At 39.3% G+C, this 19,900-nt stretch overlaps 2 protein-coding genes across 4 annotated transcripts in view; both read left to right on the forward strand.

Moving 5' to 3' along the window:
- The window catches only part of clpxa (caseinolytic mitochondrial matrix peptidase chaperone subunit Xa), a 38,283-nt gene extending 36,798 nt beyond the window's left edge, over nucleotides 1-1,485 (forward strand). For all 3 annotated transcript variants that reach the window (XM_078529945.1, XM_078529947.1, XM_078529946.1), the window contains one exon: nucleotides 517-1,485. In XM_078529945.1, coding sequence (XP_078386071.1) covers nucleotides 517-607 — 91 coding nt within the window. In that variant the 3' untranslated portion in view covers nucleotides 608-1,485. The remainder of the gene's footprint in view (nucleotides 1-516) is intronic.
- A 3,411-nt stretch (nucleotides 1,486-4,896) lies between these two features.
- Nucleotides 4,897-13,486, forward strand: pdcd7 (programmed cell death 7). Its single transcript, XM_078529944.1, has 5 exons — nucleotides 4,897-6,855; nucleotides 8,445-8,583; nucleotides 10,567-10,803; nucleotides 12,267-12,351; nucleotides 13,271-13,486. Exons 1-5 carry the CDS (start codon nucleotides 4,924-4,926, stop codon nucleotides 13,398-13,400), a joined length of 2,523 nt encoding a protein of 840 aa, XP_078386070.1. The 5' UTR covers nucleotides 4,897-4,923; the 3' UTR covers nucleotides 13,401-13,486.
- The last annotated feature ends 6,414 nt before the right edge of the window (nucleotides 13,487-19,900 follow it).

A 19,900-nucleotide genomic window follows, 5' to 3' on the forward strand; every position in this document is an offset into this window, starting at 1 on the left:
TCTTGTTGCAGCAGGTAAAATATTTTCTGTCCTGAAAAGCATGCATCAATATTTGGTGTCTTGCCCCCCTGTTACTGCCATCCCCATGCCCCCACCCCAAAACAAGCTTTGCACATATCCCAGTTTGGAAAAAGGCTCATCAAACGTTGTTGACACTTGCACTGGATCATTGCTTCTACATTTTAGGCTACATGCCTAAAGGACAGCTGTAATGCATCATCATGGAGTAATCAGCACAATTTTTTATCAAGTGTTACCTGGATCTAACAATGACCAGTAGCTACAGTTTGGAAGCATTACTTTGGGCTTGAGAAATCAGTTTTGTTGCACCCCTTGCCTCTTAAATTTTGGGTATTTTGGATAAGTGACAAAAGACAGGTGAAAGAGGTAAAAGAAATTTTAGATTTTGCTGGCAGATGTTTTGCTACTGTGCCAAATATTTTGAAGGACTTCTTTTTACATGTAGGTCCCTCAAATAAGTCATTTTTAACTGATGAGATATTTTCTTGTATTTAGAGCCCCATCTAAGGAGCCTGTTGAAGAAGAATACGATTCTGGAGTGGAGGATGATCGGTGGCATCGCCAAGCAGATGCAGCTAATAATTAAACAACAACAATTTGGAGCAATTTGTGCAAAGATGAGCCTCGTACAACATGAAACTATTTTTATTTTATTTAATTTTAAATGTGTTATTAACCAGTTACTCTCACCAGAGAGAGCTACCCTTTAAAGAGATTAGCTTTTTGGAAAGGGCTAGAAATCTCGTCTCCCTTGACATGATCTCAGCAGACCAGTGAAACTGATCATGTGTTTGTAAAATAGCAAAATTTTGTACAGTGGACATTATGCTGTCTGTGAATTTTACTGTAAGCACATTCTGAATGTGTTTAAGATACAATTTTTAACAGCTGCTTCCCTACAGTAACTGTTTAGGAATAAAAGATGCCTACTCACCCCACCCCAGTACAAAGAATGGAACAAAAATTTACTGACTGTCCTTTTTAATTTTCTCTAATATGTCCAAAATTTTCACTGTTTCTTTGGGCTAGATGTGCTGTGGTCATATTACAAAGATATTTTGTTTCTTTTTAAAATGTAGAATTTCTATTTGCATTCAAGATTTAGAAATCAAATTGAGGCAAAAAAAGTCACAGCAAGTGTCAATGGAACTAAACAATATACAAGTTTTACTAACACAGGTATTGCAGGGATTTCAGCTTCAATTCTTGATTACAGTAGTTTGGACATGATTTTAGTTTCATTTTGCTTGTGCTAAAGTATACATAACATTGTTTTAGATGCATTCAATATTATGCAAAAGGAATAATCCTGTACCATATTTTTCTGTACTTCCTTTTATGCAATTGCTGACCAGAAACAGGATTGGCTTTCGTCCTTTAGAAATTGACTTTACTGGAACAGTAAAGGATTTGAAGATGAATTATTGTAAATTTCTGGTTATATAAATAAAGTGTATAAATTAAGCACTTACCAAACTGTGACATTTTTTACTTTGGCTATTGTTAAAGCTTGACAGTGAACAGGTAAACTTAGAATGGTTTAAACAAATAACGGAGATTTCTAGAAAAAGCACAGAAACTGGTTACACATTCAGAGATGTGTGCGTAATCCAGAACTAGTACTATGTACAGAATCTGCAGCAGAAAAAATGCCAGATGGCATTTTGTGTTCTATTTAATAAATTTGGAGGAGAAACATTTTGGTGCAAAATATACTTTAATGGGTTGAAGTTTCTACCACACTGATCGTAATTGAGTGTGGCAGGATTTTAGAAACAGGAGGAAACAAGAGGTTTTCCACCTTTCTTCACCTGACTTAAGTATATGTCCAGAGGTTCCAGTAGTCCAAGGATACTTGAACAAATGAAATTGTTTGTTCAGTCATGGAGTGCATTGCAGCTGAGCCAATCCCTTCGGCCAGATGTCTATATGTGCATTTGAAGGAGAAATCGCTGGATACCTATCAATAATCCTGGAGTTTTGAGATAAATTCAGCAGCTACACTGTCACCCCAGCTGAGATCAAGGAACTCCAGTACAGAATGAAGCCTGTGATTTTCCAGGTCTTGTTATGGTTCAGTGCCTTATTGGATGGTATCTTTGCCACTTAACCATCAGGAGGATTTAGATTTTTTGTTAAATCATTCTTTCTGGGTTTCTTTTCATTTTCCTTTGTGTCTCCTGCATCCTCACAAAGGAAAGAACAGGATGTATTGAAAAATCAAAGCAAGGGATGTTCTGTCGTTAGAAACCAGCTGGAGCTGATACAGAACTTAAATGGCAACTGTACCCTGGTACATAAGTCGTTGCAGATGGCATTCTACCTATTCTCTCAATGAAAATGGGAAACTTCTGAGGGCTCTGCCAGAGGTTAACTGGGCGTGGGCTGCATCATCATTGAGAATCCTAGAAAGATACAGCACAGATGGAGGTTTAGTGTAATAAAAACAGAAAATGCTGGAAAACACTTTTGATCCTTATGTTGGGTTACAAAACGTATGATACAAGAAGTATGTTGATACTAAAAATAAATCAAAACAAGACTTTTGTAAATGTGTTACTTCCTTTTCCATCCCATATATCGTACAGACTGTATTTGAAATTTTATACTTCATATTGCTATTTGTTTGTACATAAATATTAGTTGCTTCAGTCTGATAAACCTAACCTGTGTTTAATCTCTGCCATTCCAAAGTGAGGTGGATAGCATAATGCAAAAATCCGTTTAATCCAGTGAGCTGATTCCTGTAGGTAGTGTACTTTTAATTGTTCATGGATAGCTACTCACTTTTAAGAGCAATTTATTGAAAAGACTCAGCTTCTAGATTGTAGGAGACAACTCAGTTCATGGGAATAATTGTACAACTACTTTAATGAAAACCTAAATTGTAACACTTCTGTAAAAATTTCATACCCTCTAAAGTAAGGAAATGTAATGATACAAGCTTATGCACAAGCCACGGAGATTAGGAATTGGAAAAACATGAATCAATCCTACTTCTTAGGAAAAGGACAACAAGAGCTGTGACCAGTAACAAACTGTCTTGTACTTCATGCACATGGTTTTCAGTAAAATGGTCAAGGTTCAAGGAGATACTTTTGACAGCTTTTACCAACTCCTTCTGCTGAATCTGTTGGTTTATTCATACCTCCCAGAGGACAGTATAACTGACCAAGTGGATAAATTGGTCAAATATGACCAACTAGAAGATTTGATTTTAAGTTTTAAAAAAAACCATCTTCAAACACTTGCAAGAGGGCATGATGCTTCTCAATACTAATCTAAGTAATTCATGTAGCTAATGATTATAACCTAACCTAATAGAATGCCAGAGTTTTGTCTCTTCTACAATGTAAAGTATTGGAAATAAATCTTAGAGAAAAGAAGTTCCGTATTCAACAAAATCAAAGACCATGAACATTCATTCTATAACAACACTCAATAAATACTTTCAGATCTGACAAGAATATTGGCATCAATAGTATCCTTTGCATTGTTTATTCAGACAATAATGAAAGTACAGGACAGTAAAAATTTGTTCCTCACATGATGCTGAACCCTATTCATGCAATATCCCTAAAAACCTACAAAAATATTGTTTTTTCCAATACCTGTAAATGTTAAACTACTAACAGCTGTTTAGTGATTCAACTTCATCCAGGTATGACTTGTATTGGAACTGCTATGGAGTTAAGTTGTAGATCAGACTTATTCTCATTGAATGGCAGAACAGGCTAGATGGCTTCTTCCAGTTTCTATGTTACTTTTCAGCTCTACATAGCTCTAGAAGTTATAGGGTCTGGTATTTGAATCAATCAGCTGGAAGATTCAGTGCATTCAAATGTGTCCCTTATCAATGTTCAAACCTTTAATTATTTTCAGTTGCTTGCATCTGTGTGCTCTTTTTCCAACCCTGTATACTTGTTAGTATTCCAGGATGTCCTAGTGGCAACTAATATTTAAAATTTTGGATAACAAACATATTTAATCATCAAATATCTACTTGCCAAAATCTTCCTAATTTTAAAGAAGCCAAATCATACAATTACTTTTATGTTTAACTGCATTTAGCTTTTCTAGTACATTTTAGAAATACATTTTAAAAAGATATTTTAGTGCTTTTTTTATTCATTCATGGGATGTGGGCACTGCTGGCTAGGCCAGTATTTATTGCCATTCCTAATTGCCCTTGAGAAGATGGTGGTGAGCCGTCTTCTTGAGCTGCTGCAGTCCATGTGGTGTTGTAGGTACACCCAGAGCTGGTAGAATTAATTGTATTCTAGATAGCTTCATAGAAATTAGTTAATTGTGTTGGGTTTTCCTGTTATTAGACCAAATTTAATCAACTGTAAGACTAATGCTGACTTCATGTATAGTTTTTATTATATTAATCATTAACTGACTGGTGATGTGATGGATTTGAAGAGCAGTTGCTCGGTTTCGCTTCAATGAAGGTAATAGTCATGGCAACCTGCATGAAGTACTTTTTCCTGTGGAGTTTTCCAAACCTGTAAAGAAAGGTAAAACCAACCTCTCCTACCTAGGACAAAAACAGAATTACCTGGAAAACTCAGCAGGTCTGGCAGCATCGGTGGAGAAGAAAAGAGTCGACGTTTCGAGTCCACATGACCCTTCAACAGAACGACCTCTCGTACCTAGGAGTCTGAGTGAAGGTGATGGGATTGAGTCCTGACCAATTTTTGATTCTACCTGAGGGTACAGGTGTGTCGAGGACTTTGGCTTCTCCTGGAGGGGTTGGTCAGCCTGGCTCTAGGGGGCGCGCAACCGAGACTCCGGTTGGCTCCTGATAAACCCCGCCCTTTCTACGCGCTGATTGGATATCCATGGCTGCCAATCAGATGACGTGAGGGGGGGTGGGGGGAGCTGGCTATTCGGGCAGAGATGGAGCGGCCGCCACCATTTTATGCTGGTCTTCCCGAGCGGCGCCATGGGCCGCCCGTGCCGCCGGCTGCGGCTTTCACCCCGCAGAACCAAGGCCGAGACTCCTTTTATAACCCTGGGAGTAGGAGTGAGGAGAAGCCTGGTGCCGCGTTCCCTCTCCCCCGGCAGCATAGCTTCCCTGTCCCGGAGAGGGGCCTGGCCCAGAGCCGGGCTGCGGCCGGCGGAGACTGGGGGCCGCCTGCTCCCCTCACCGAGAGTTACCTTCAGCCCGGCCCGGGAGGGCCTGCTCCGGCTGTGGGCAGGGCGGAGCCGTTAGAAGAGCACAGCCAGCAGCAGCAGTGGGATCAGGGGCATCGAGAACACCCACAGGACCACCAGCGGAACTACTCTCACCCGCAGTGTCCATCCCAGCCATGGGGCCGTGCCCACCCCCCTCACCCACAGGGTCAGCAACACCGAGACCACCCCCCTCACCCACAGGGTCAGCAACACCGAGACCACCCCCCTCACCCACAGGGTCAGCAACACCGAGACCACCCCCCTCACCCACAGGGTCAGCAACACGGAGATCATCATCCTCACCCACAGGGTCAACAACACCCAAACCACCGCCCTCACCCACAGGAGCAGAGTCAGCAACTTGCAAACCACCCTCCTTACCCATTGAGTCAGCAACATCGAGGCCACCCACAGAGTCAGCAACATCCAAACCACCCTCCTCACCCACAGGGCCATCAGCATCTGGACCATCTGTCTCTCTCACAAGGACATGAGCGCCCTCCTCACCCATGGAATCATCACCACCAAGGTCAAACTCCCCACCTGCAGGGCTACCCTCCCCTCCCTCAGGGTCATGAGCAGAAGGAACGTCTGCCCCAAGTGCAGGGATATGAATGCAGGGACCAAGCTAGTTTCCCACAGGGATTTTCACATCCGGACCGGTCAGCTGATCAATATCAGGAATGCTATCCTCAGCAGGGACAGTCGTATCATCGTCCTCAACCTCCATATCAACACGAACACCCGGATTCTCAGCAACAGTATCCATTCCGGGAACGTTTACATCCTGAGCAATATCCACCCTTCTCTGAGAGAACTGGAGTTGCCAACAATGTACCACCTCACATCCACAGCATGTCTTCCCAGCCTCAGAACAGTTCCTGCCAAGACCAAAACTTGCTTCGTAGTGAAACTCCTAACTTACCTGCTGGGTATGGACCTCAAAATTCTCAGTTAATAAATCACAGCATCCAGAATAATCAGCAGAACTTTCCAAATTCATCAGGGGAGATGCCACCTTGGGAAAATGATCACAGCATGCAGTATAACAATGAAAAGATGGGAACACCGTGGCCCAGTGTTGCTAATTTCCCACAAAACCTAAAAGACATCAGTGTGGAACAATTGCACAGAAATGACTTGATGACCAGGAAGTCATCATCAGACCAATTCTCTCATAATTTTAAATGTAATGAACCTCTAAAAGAGCAAGATGAGTTATGGCTTACAAGATTCTTGTCAAAACGTAGGGTGCAACCTTCCGAGATTAAAAAGCCCAAATCTTTCCCGTTAGTTAGTGAAGTAAAGGAATCGGTGCTTAGTGCTTGTAAACTTGTCACTGAGCTAACTGCCTTATGTCAGCAGTTAAGGCATAATGTGGAAAATGAAGTAGTCTGGACTGAATCCTATCTAAAAGCAATTGAAATAAAGACTGCTTTACAGGAAAAACTAAAGACGTTAAACGACAGTGACTACCTCAGTGCTGTGAAAAAGAAACTGGAAAGAATCAAAAAGAAAAGAAGCAACATTCAACGGAAGAAGCAAGAGTGGCGGTTAGAAAAACAAGAGGAAGAGGCAAGGGCAGCAGAAAAAGAAGCAAAAATTGATGAATGGAGAATGAAGTGTGTCCGAGAAGTTGAAGAAAAAAAGAGGGTATTTAATTTTATCTTTACTGCATTGCATGTGTGATTGGGGCACAGTGATTTGCACAGCTTAGCAATTGTAAGATCCGGGCAGTAACAAACATAGACATAAATACAAATATAGATTTGAAGTGTGCCAATTACTTAGTGCTGTAAATGCATTAAATCACACTGGCCATACTGTTTCCTTCATTCAGAACTAATGATTAGGAAGATATTGAGGATAGTCTAGTTTGTTACTACTACAGATAATTGCACTGTACTGCAGTTCCTCAGGTGCAGGCAACTGCCTGATGGCCATTTTCAATCTATGAACCTTGATGGCAACTTCTTGTCAGACTCGTCAAACCCAATTCTCAACCAGGTTTGGCATGCGCTATTTGCAGCAAAGGCCACTGGATAATAATCAGAAATGACCAGCCAGGCATATTCTTCTATTTCTAATCTAGATGTAATAAGAGGAATTGTTGCACCCCAGCAGCTGCCCAGCACAGAGATGGAAACTAGTTCTTCTGGCTTGTGTAGTTCAGTACCACAAAGCCAGCTTTAATGGGTGGATAAAATACAGACAGTTGATAAATTTACAGTTGGTTCAGCTGCTTAATCCTTACTTAACTATGGATGCACTTTGTATTACACATAGTTTATTCAATTGTAAACATAGAAATACGATCTGGACAAGTTTAATACAGTTCTTCAGAAGACTGCTAAAGTTACAGTAAGTTACATACACTGTGTTTGAGCCTTTAGTCCTTGCATACATGTTGTACAGAATAGTCTCAGCAGGGATTTATTATAAGTTATCCAATAACTTGTCCCGTTTTGTTGATTTTAATCTGTTTTAAAGTTAAATAGCTTCCATGTGTAGTCAAATGCAGTGTTGCTAAGAATGAATGGTCACTGTAGAAATTCTTCAGAATTGTGTTTTATACAGCATAAAAATATATTAAAACTGTTGCTCTATTGTATCACTGTCACAGTAATTTACCGAAGATGTTTTTGCCATAATCTTTGTTTTCTTGTTCTATCAAATTGTTAAATATAGGAAGAGATATTCAGGCTTTGGACTTATCAGAAACCTAATGAACTTGGGGTGTTATGTTATACTAGTGTATTGTCATGGTTTTGGAGGAAAATTAAAATTCAAAGGATTGATGAATTATAAGGTAACAGTTTCAACTTTGCAACAACCCACCTTAGACTTTTAAGAAACTTATATGACAGCTAGTACTCTCATTCTCATACACATTTTGCTTATAGAAGCCACAAGGATGGTTGGTGTAGTAAATGAATATGCGCAACATGTAATCAAGGAATTGCTGGGGGAACTTATCAAGCCCATTAAGTGTTTGCAGAAATTTCACTTTTTAAAAAGCAAAAGTTAGAAAACATACCTGTTAATTCAGTGAACCAATGGAGGTGTGGAATTTGCAATAGACTTTCTTGGATTAATCAGTGGAAGAGATGTCATGGTACTGTAGATAGTTTGTGGAAAGAATAGGCATTCCCTGTTTCATCTTGTTTAATATTTTGATTTACACCAGCACCACTTTGGATATTCTGTTGTTCAAAGCAACAATATTTATTTTTGGTTTGTAGGAACGTGAACTGAAAGCTGCAGCAGACAGTGTCTTGTCAGAGGTGCGGAAAAAACAGGCAGATGCAAAACGACTAGTGGATATCCTGCGGGCACTGGAGAAGCTGCGGAAACTGAGGAAGGAAGCTGCAGCTAGAAAAGGTGTGTTGGTAAAAAGGAAGTGGCCCACATACAGGCATGTATTTTCAACTTTCGTCCAACAAAGCTTTTCTACAGGGCCTGAGATTGCTGCTTCATGTATGTCAGTCTTGTGTGACAGCCAACGACTTTGCATTACACTGATAGACTGTCAAGAGCTCAACACTTTATATCACATTACACAGTGTAGAATGCCAATAGAAAGCTTTTATACAGCACTGCTGTTTATGGCTTAAACGATCGCTATTCAACCCATCCTGCCTGTGTTGATTCTTTGCTAAGAAGCTAGAACTAACCCTACTTCATTGCCCCTTATTTTCCTCTTTCAAATGTTTATTTACTCTTCCCTTAAAAGATGCAATGGTCTCTGCCTCAACTACTCCATTTTACTATTCTGCAGATCGTTTCCCAGAGAACATTATCGCCTAGCACTATGATTCACACAAAAGATTGCAATGCACAATTTACAATGCTTTGCTGAACCCTGGTTAAAGTATGTATTAGGCCACAAAATACTGTAAGATCATTCTTTGGTAAGTTGATCTCAGCAGTAACTGGATCACTGCTAGTTATCTATTCTTTCAGTTGCTTTCTGCAAACATGGTACCAAATATATACAAAAAATAAGTACTGGTATTTTCACAGGTGTGCTTTCAAGTGCTGGAATGGCAAAGTGACTTCCCCAGAAAACACAGCAGGTTTATGCCTGTGTCCTTAGAGTTATGCACTTCCATTCGAACTTTTAACTCCAGTGCATCTTAAAAATGCAGTATGTACATAAGAACACACAAATGTTCAGAAATAAGGAAAGGGAATTTAGCACGTAAAAACTCATTCTGCAAGCACATTAATTTCCCCGTTAGGCTATTCGCTTGTATTTTGTACATAATAATATGCCTCATTAACCCTGATTTTGCCAAAGGACCTGTAGAACACAGACTATAGTGGACCCCTGTGCTGGTAGTCTCCAACCTTTAACCTCTTGACTACCAGATAGTTGTCTAGTTAACAAAACGTGTTTACACCACTTATTCATTAAATTAAACCTCATACTGCAAATATATAAATGTTTTGTCTTTTTAAAAATATTAATAAATTAATTTATATTCTATAAATTTATAGAAAAAATGTAATTGGAAACTAACTTCATTTTTTCCCTTTTGAAACTAAATATTATGTATTATCGGAAATATTTATCTACATCTAGTATTTGATTTGCAAAGCTGAGAACCTTACAGCTATTTGAAAAAGGTCATGTCTTGTGTTTGATAAGGCATTTAGTTCATGTGATTTTATGCAACATGAATATGAACACAAACTCTACAAATAGACTAAGGATAGAAAAATATGCTGATCTGTTCTTGCACAAATCCTGTGTGGAGGATAAAAGATGCAGTGAATTTTGAATATTCTAGCACATGGAAACCTTGACCTGATTGAGTAACAAATGTGTTCTGATGTATTATCCTAGTGCAAGACTGAAACAGGGACCGTTTTTTGTCAGTCTTCGTAGAAATGTTGTTTTACACTTCCAGTCCCTACTCTGTAACTTTGGTGGAATAAACCCATAGGCTTTGATAAATTCTGAATCCTACAATTTCGTGATACTAGATTGCACTATAATGGATGTTAAAAATTGCAAAGGTTTACGCAGTAAAGACTCAAGCTAATGAGCACGGTTTTCTTAAGATAAAAGCAAATTACCTGGGATGCTGGAAATCTGAAATAAAAACAGAAAATTCTGGAAAAACCCAGCAGGTCTGACAGCATCTGTGGAGAGAGAAACAGGGCTAATGTTTCAAGTCTGTATGAAGAAGGGTCATACAGACTTAACTCTGTTTTTCTCTCCGCAGATGCTGTCAGACCTGCTCAGTTTTTCCAGCATTTTCTGCTTTTATTTCAGTTTTCTTAAGGTTTTGTACCAGTTTAACTGTAACAATATAATTAAATCAATCTGACGATTCAATTGCTGTGTTACTTGTACAGGTGTTCAACCTCCTCCTTCAGCTGATGAAACCTTTGAACATCATATTGAGAGGCTGAGAAAACTAATTAAAAAACGCAGTGAATTGTATGATGCAGAAGAGCGAGCCCTGAGAGTTATGCTAGAAGGAGAACAAGAAGAAGAAAGAAAAAGGGAAAATGAGAAAAAGCTGAAGAAAGAGAGAGATAAACTAGAGAAACAGCAACGTGAAGTGGAATCCATGATGTTTGGAGATCCAGGTATTTGTTTCCCCCTTTTCTATTTCTCCTTTTTAATATAAATAAATTCATTTTTTAAAACAAACTGCATTATTATAATGGGCAAGTTAGATAATTGGTCTTTGTTCTACTGAGGATCTAGTAACTGAAGACTAATGTAAAATTATACAACGTTAACGTTTCAGATTGAAGACCTCTCACAATACTCTGATGACAGATCATCCACCTGAAACATTAACTCTTTTTCTCTGCACAGATGCTTCTAGGCCTGCTGGGTATTTTCTGCATTTTCTATTTTTATTTGGTTCCCAGTATCCGCAGTATTTTGCTTTAAGTTACTCAAGTCTAACCTATGACTAACTTGGAAGGTTTCATGATGATTGCTAATTGTAGATAGATCCAGACCATCAACAAAAGAAAAACTTGCATTTATAGAGCACGTTCTGTGACCTCGGGATGTTTCAAAGTGCTTTGATACCAGTGTAGTACTTTTGAAGTGTGGTCACTAATATGGTACAATATACATTCTATGTTAACATTTCACTGAGTGTTATTTGGAGTTCCATCAAATTGCAGAAATGCAGGAACCCACTGCAATCTTATTTTACAACTTAAATTACTGATATCTGATATCAGATGTCTGAAAAATTACCAATGCTGATTTTTGGGGATCTCAATAATTTGTTCTTTTGAGTTAGCATTGTCTACATTGCCATATGTTATCTTAATATATGGGCTCCTGGTAATAGTTAATTAAAACATGATGTGCCCATGAAATAACCTTATTACCATTTGCTTATTTTCTATTCATCCATGCCAATTGCTGTTTGCTGTGTTTTGCTAACTAGCAGCCAATCTCAGTCACTGCAGGACTGCAAATAGAATTGTGGCTCACACACGAGAACAATTTTATTCTTCCTGTCTTTGCACACGGGAGACATTAGTACTCCATATCCCTTGTGATGAAGAATGTTTCATGACTGATGACAAATAGTTAAACTGAGAGATTTTTCCCCTTTTGTTACAATAGCCCAAATACAATGTGTAAAGATATCCAACTAAAGTAACAGTGATTGACACTCCACCATTACCACTGTTGCTGAAGAATCCACCACTTTTTGAAGAGATTAGAAATAGCATTTTATGCTATTATTGAGTTACATTTATTTAAGATTTCCTTTTGTTGTACGAAGTGAAACTTTAACAGGACCTTTTCGCATTTTAAAGATCTTTATAAGGACCAGCCTTGTTGTGTACATAGCCTTACATCAGTCTCAAGTAAAATTTATTCCTCATTTTTTAAAAAAAAACCTTATTTAAAAGAGCTCCAGGGCGCAACTGGATTAAAACAGTGCAACTAAAGATTCTGAAGGGTTGGACCTCAGTGGAACACCAAACTAAATTAACGTATTAAATTATCATTGCTATGGCATACTAAAAAAGAAACACCAAATGATTTGTTTATTTTTTACTTCATTCAATAGAATTACCTTCAGACCACCCACTGCAGCCATTTCGCCAATATTATCTGCAAGCTGAGCATTCTTCACATGTGCTTGTGCAAATCAGGTAAGGATTAATGAATATGTTCATATCTGGAGCCTTCATATATGTTGGCATCATTATGTGTAATTGGTACCCCTAAAACAAGGAACAGAAGGAATGTTTACTCAAACTGTTTGAATATTTCACACAGCTCAGATTATTAATGTTATCACTTTTTCCAAATGTATCTTATAAACTAGAGCAGCTCCTGCAGAATGGGATGAATTGAGGAAGGAAATGGTCCTCTTCAGCTGAGGGCAGTAATTTTTGCTAGTACAGTACCTCAGAGTTGAAGGTGATGACAGAAATTGGTCTATAATTTTCACACGGAAAGCGATCATTTTGCACTATTAATTTGGCAGTAATGAAGTCACCAAGACCCTAGCTGTTTATAAAAGGAAATTATTAGCCATCTGACACTGGTGCTTAGAGACAGGCCAGCCTCCACCTCTTACTCTTTTCAGGATGTTTTTCTGTAGCAGTTCATTTATCATCTGTCATTAAAAATTAGTTATTTTTCAGATGGGTCACTTACAATGCTCAGTAATATTTACCAGACTCTTATGTCAATTTCCAAAGGATAGAGTTGCCATGTTTGTTACCTGTTTCTTCATGCAGAGAGCCATGCCTTCTTTCTACATTCTAATGGAATGATCGAGTAATCTACCATTGTGGTCACCATGCTCAAAATAGTTGGTTTTACTTTTATTAAATAGGTATCCTTTTTTTTTTTCCTGTTTGAGATTAAGCAGAATCTTTTAGCCCCCATCAAAAAACTCGTGAAGTAATATTGCAGGTGCTATTTGAAACCTGCCTTGCGATTAGTGCGAGCAGGCAGAACTGATTTATACTTGTGATGAATACATAATGGTGCAGTTCTGAATATATAGGATATGGTGACTACTGTAATTGGATTTAATGCTTTTCTTTCTCTCCTTGTTAGACAAGAATGGGATCGATATCTTGTGCCAGGAGATCATCCTGATGGAAGCAGTATTCCCCAGGGCTGGGTCTTTCCACACCCACCCTCTACTGCCACATGGGCAACTGCACTCAAACAGAATGAGAGTTGATGCTGTTCAACAGTTTGCTCTGTGGCTGAAGTATTTTGTCGCCAATTAGTATCTCTTTTATATTTAATAAAGATGGATTCACCTTGTTCAGAGTTCTGTGACATTTTGATACCATCCTAAATTCATAAGACTAGTGGATTGGTTTGCTTTGCCTGCAGAAAGACAGGACAAAGCAAATTTTCCTCAGTACATTTTGGGGATCTGTCATTTCTGGAATATGTATTTCATGTAGTAGTAGAACCATGCAGGTGTGACTGTGTGTCACAGAATAGTGATGCCCAAGTAAGAGTATGACATTTATAGTGAATCTGATACATTATATTACTAGTGGATCTCCTGTGGCATTGCACATGAAGAGTCAGAACCAAGTGTAGTCTGCAGATGAAATGGGGTTAGAGAGTTTGCAGTAACTAGTCTGCTTCTAAAATTTATACACGCATTCTATCGCTAAGGATAAGTTATAATTACAGCCTGACAAGTTTTACACAGGAAGTTTTAATTCTAATTCTGGATGTAGGAAGAGCAAAGAAGGCACGAAGTATAGACAGGTGGAAGTTTTCAGAAATAAGGGCTAAAATTAGCAATATTTCAAATGACTAACATTTCTAACCAGAATTTCCAATTTATCTGATCCTCTCTTTTCCTGTTCCTGTTAACTCTAGTTGGGGCTGTAAATATACTTCAATCTCAATCAAAGCAAATATCCTAACTTACTGAGGTCTATTGTTAACAGCTAAAGCAAATAGTAACACCTCTGGATCTGTAAAATGGGTAATATTATTGAGCAGGATCTAATTCAATGCTTTTAAAATGTTTTCGATTAGACTGATCATGTACAAAGATTCTGTTTGAGGGGTGCAAAGTGTTATATTATTTAAATCTTTAGACTCCCCAAGTACTTTCCTTAGCTTGCATATTCATTCACTCACCCTCTTACCCTGTAGTTTTTCTTGTTCTCACTAGGCCATGTGTATTCGATAGTTTAAAGGACAAGCAAGTGGCTAGTACCAACATTTTGAACCTGTCCGTTGTAATGTGAACGAGGATGGGCTCTGGTTACCTCTCTGCAGCTGCACTGTCATGATCAGCCAGGCTTGTATTCCTTTGGTCAGTGACTAAGGAGTGACATTGATTGAAAACCTAGGAATAAATTGCCTTTCAAATAGGAATGGTGTGTGCTGTGTGGGACCTGAAAGAGAATATAACCATAGGGGGAAAGGAAGATAATTAAATCAGTAGTTTGCAGCCATGCTTATAGCTGTCTGGAGAGTCCTTTGCAGAATCCCATGGTTGTAATATAATTTCCACATCATATGTGCTCTTAACATCTCAAGAATATCTAAATTTTCTTCCAGCTGGGCTCTCACATTGGCCATCTCCATTGATACGTATTCCAATGAACAAAGATCACTTTTAGTTTGGAGAGGCAAATTGAGATCTTGTTGCATGTTCAGGAGCTGAGTCATATGTTGATAGATCATGGGCAAGAAAGTGATATGCTTCAGGGGAGGGTGGTGATAAGATGCTTTAAGAGTGTGAAGCAGGCTGAGGTACAGCATGGTTTTGGAGAAAATGATGAGATTGAGTTGCCAGAAGATTTTGGGCAAGTAGAATAGTGTATGGAATTCTGACTTCCACATGGAACATTGAATATAAAATATTGATCTCACTATCTGGTTACTGTACAGGTGGAGCAGCTGTATAGTAAATATTATTAGAATATTGGGAACAAGAGCTTATAGTTATGATGAATGGCTCAAAATTGGGGCTTTTCTGACTCAGACAGGGTGAAGAGTTCAAATAGAGGGTTTAAAATTTGGGAAAGCTTTTGAGAGCATAAATGGTGATGTTAGGTGTAATTGGTTTGAATGGTCTTCTGTCCTGTAAATTATATGATTCAATGCTACTGCATTTGTAGAGGATGATGGTCAATTTATTTTTGTAAGTTGTTGAAGCTGCCTTTGAGGAGAGGCTGAGCAAGTTGTTGCTGATTTGAGAGACAGAATATGACAACATGTTGGAGAGGCAAAGGAGGATTACAAAGGGAGAGAGAATTTTTCAAAGGGTAAATTTGGATTTAGAACAATCAATTTTTGGTGCTATCCAAATCACGGAAATTCAGGTGTAGCTCTGTAGGTAAGAAAATGTTGATGCAGAAGCACAATAAAATACTGCATCCATTCTGTTTTGGCTTTTGTAAGCTGCAGCAAAACTTGTCAATCTCCAGCAGGTGGCAGTAACTCCAAGGGAGTAACTGGAAATTTATACATATTTCACTATCTTTCCGATAATGAAACAAAATATATTTCTGGATTTTACCCTGAAAATGAATGCAAATGTTTGGAAAATTATCTATTTTGTTTTCGGTAACCAGTGCAGACATATTTCAACATAAAGTATGAAGATGCTACAATACTTCAGGAAAGGTATGGTGCTAGGTGCATCAGGGTAACTCTTTTGAGTCAAAACAATAAACTAAATTAACAATAACAGGGGAGAAATCAAGCACAGCCCCTAAGTCAGGTCAGCTGTAAAATCAAGGAAAAAAAAACTTTAAAGGAACCTTACAAACATCAAATCAAGATGTGATTAAAGGGGTCAACAAAACACCCCAGTCCCCGCGGTGCCCACCGGGCACGGAAGGCCTCGATGGCGCCAGCAGACACCGCGTGCTCCCTTTCCAGGTGCATCAGGGTAGGATGTGGCTACACTTAGATACATAAGATTAGAGAGTAGCTTTGAGCAATTGCACTTTAAAGTTGGGTAAGTTACGCCAGGGGAGGTTTTATGGAGCAGTGGGTAGCGTTCCTACCTCTGAACCAGAAGCTCCAGGTTCAAGTTACACTCCAGGACTTGATGGCCAAGGAAGATGCATTCATAACGTGGCCAAACAGATTTGAGGACCAACTTGTAAATCCTTCCAATGCATGCCAGTGGCAGGCATTAAGAGTGGGAGAGATTACTGGTCAGCCATGTGATGGAAAGAAATTGGAGCCTCTACCATCCCAATGCACAGCTCCAGACCACAACATGCATTTAAACTGCATGTTGTCACAGCAACTCAGTTGTCTGGATGGCCTGTGGATCATATTAGTACCAACAGCACAGGGTTTGATGCCTTTTTCTGGCTGGGGTGGATTTGGGATCAGCCTCCTGGCCCTACCCTTGGTGGAGATTGCAGCATCGTGGGTTGGACCTGCCTTCAGGTAGAGAATTTAAGAAGATGAAATTACGCACCATATTTTAGATTGAAACAATCAGAATTTTGATTCAATTCAAAGTAACAACATTGAAAATTTACAGCACAGAAGGAGGCTATTTGGCCTATCATGTCTATGCTGGCCAACAAAAAAAGCCATCTGACCTCATCCTATTTTCCAACTCTTGGCCTGTATCCCTGTAGGTTGCAGTAATTCAAGAACATATGCAAATATCTTTCAAATGTGATGAGGGTTTCTGCCTCCATCCTGTTTTCAGACAGTGAATTCCAGTTCCTTGCCAATCCCTGGGTCAGAAACATACTCTTCAACTCCCCTCTAACCTTTACCAATCACTTTAAATGTATTGCCCCACCCCCCTCCCCTCCCCTCCCCTCCCCTCCCTTCCCCTCCCCTCCACCTGTTACTGATCTCTATGCAAAGGAAAATTAATCCTTTCTATCCACTCTATCTCAACCCCTTCTCATTTTGTTCATCTCAATTAAATTGCCCCTCGGCCTCTTCTGTTCCAAAAATGCAACCCTGATTGATTTGCATGGTCTGTCACCAAGAAAACAGTGCTCCTACATATTGATCAGAATTTATATGGAGATCTGTTTTCACCAAGTGCATAAATAATTTTTTTGAAGGAATGTCCTTTTTGAATCAGCAAACAAATAGAAAAATAATAGGATAATATATATATAATTTGTTACCTCTGATTCATTCTTTTTAGGCTTATTTCTCCTTTTTCGCTTTTAGATTTTTTTGTGATTCTGTAATTTTTTTCTGTTATTTTTCTCCATTCTTTATGTTACTTTGATTCACCAGGGGAATTTCTCCAATTTCTGTCTCTGGTCCTTTCTCTGATTCAAATTTCTTCTTCCCTCAATTCATTCAGGCATGTTACTCACTCCATTTTTTTAGCCAGCCCCCTGATTTCTTCCAGCTGTCACTCCTAATCAGCTTGGTTCCATTGGAATTACCCTTAGTTCTGACTCAAAAGTCCACTCCAGGAATTGTGTGCTTCACCTAGACTGACATCTAGCGCAATACTGAAGGAATGATTTGGATGAAATACGAAGCCAAGTCTGCCTGGGATTTAGTTGGACGTAATAGATTCCATGACACTGTTTAAAGACCACTGAAGAGTTCTGGCCACCATTTCCCAAACCAGCACCAAAAGTAGATTAGTTGACCAATCAGTTTACTGTTGGTTGCGGAATCTGGTGTGCAAAATGGCTGCTGTGCTTGCTTACTTGTCACAACTTCAAAGTCATTCATTGTATTTTTAAAAATTCATTCATGGAATGTGTGCATCGCTGGTAGGGGCCAACCTTTGTAGCCCACCCCTAATTGCCCCCGAGTAGGTGATGGCGAGATGCCTCCTTGAACCACTGCTGTCCATGTGATGTTAGTACACCCAGAGTGCTGTTGGGATGGGAGTTCCAAGTCTTTTAACTGGGCTTTGAGAAGTTTCCAGAAAGACCTGATAAATCATAAGATAAATGCAAATCTATTTTTCCTTACCTTTACTTCTCTTAAACCGGAAGGACATCTTGGCAGTTGCCTCTTGTCTCTAATTTTAAAGTTAGATTATCTGAATTTCAGAGGGCTGAATCTCCATCACTGGGTGAAAGGAGATTGGGTTTGTAAAGGTTGTTAAAGAGCTGCTGCATTTTCAGATGGACAGCATTGATTTGGCTAAATTGATGAAATTATACATATATATATATTTTATATATAATTTTCCATATCCTCTTCCATCACCAAGACCCCTTTCATCCACCTCTGGACATCATCAGTCTCCATACCTCAGCCCATCTGCCACTATAACCTCCTTCCATTTCCAATACCTCCACACTTAAATAGTCCAAAGCTGGTTGGCCTCCAATATTTCATCCTCCATCAACTTGAGTTCAACCAAAACTCTACTGTCTGTACTCTACATTACAACAAGCCCCACTCACCCATCACTCCTGACCTACATTGGCTCCTGGTCCAGCAACTCTTCGATTTTAAAATTCTCAACCTTGTGTTCAAATCCCCCCCCCTCCGCCCCATGTCCTCACCCCTCCCTTTCTCTGTACCCTCCTCCAACCCTCTGAGAAGGCTTGTCTTCCTCTAACGCGGGCATCCTTCCCCTGTCACTCCATCCTCCCCTCTAACGCGGGCATCCTTCCCCTGTCACTCCATCCTCCCCTCCCCATTGGCAATTGTGCCCCAAACCATTGGAATTCCTTCCCTAAAGCTCCCTGCCTCTCAAACTCACTCTCCTCCTGGAATACCTAATCAAACCTACACCTTCGACCAATCTTCTAGTTAGCCCTGGTAACATTTCCTTTTCTGTGTCAATGTTTGTTCTCATGCTCCTGTGAAGCACCTTAGGATGTTTTCCTTGATAGGCATTATGTATAAATACAAGCGTCGGACGCTGGTGTGGTGCTGTGGGGATAGTCGATGTATTAATATCACGCTGGATTAGGAAGCCCATCATCCTAAGAAGCTCTAATCAGTAATCACTGATTTCGTCAGATAGCCATTCAGGTGACATCTCTCTCTCTCTCGCACAGAGCATTTTCTGCAGCTCGCCGCGAAGATAGTTTGAAGGAAGTAGTCCTCCCCCAAACCTGGTCCCCAACAGTGAGCAATTTTAAATACCAATAATGGCATAAAAATCACAGTAGAACATCGTTCGCTTACAGGCTTCACGCTATTTAAGAAACGTGATAGCTACAGGAAACACTATTTTAGAAATATCGAAATTAGGAATGTTCTTTACTTATCTTTGATATTTCCCAGTTTTGAATGTAATAATCTTTTGTGACATAAGAGCATCAAGATGAAAGGGGAAAAGCTGCAGGACATTTATGAATATGCGGAGCTTAAGATACAAGAAAGCAGTTATCGATTCTAATGTATTTTGCACACCGGCATATTCTATTTGTGTTTTTGATGTGATTACTGGAGTTGGATGGTTTCCAGTGGACAAATATAACACTTGTACATCTGAATATTTCTGCTCTGATGTTTTTCCTTTTTAAATTAAAACTAGCGGCTATGTATGTTTTAAATGTCTTACGGAAGACATATATACATATACAATATAATGTATACACAATACATGCGCCAAACTGTTTCCCATTTTACTGAAGGAATGTTCAGCTGTCCCCCTGAGGCGACATATTTCGAATATTAAACGCCAGCTTTTCCAGTCACGTTAATGCAGACACAAAAAAAATCTTAATTCTTGCATTGATTGTTCTAAAATCACATTTATTCGCCTATTCATTCCTGATTAAT

The sequence above is a fragment of the Cetorhinus maximus genome, chromosome 26 (assembly GCF_964194155.1).
Source record: "Cetorhinus maximus chromosome 26, sCetMax3.hap1.1, whole genome shotgun sequence".
Classification (NCBI taxonomy): Eukaryota; Metazoa; Chordata; class Chondrichthyes; order Lamniformes; family Cetorhinidae; genus Cetorhinus; species Cetorhinus maximus.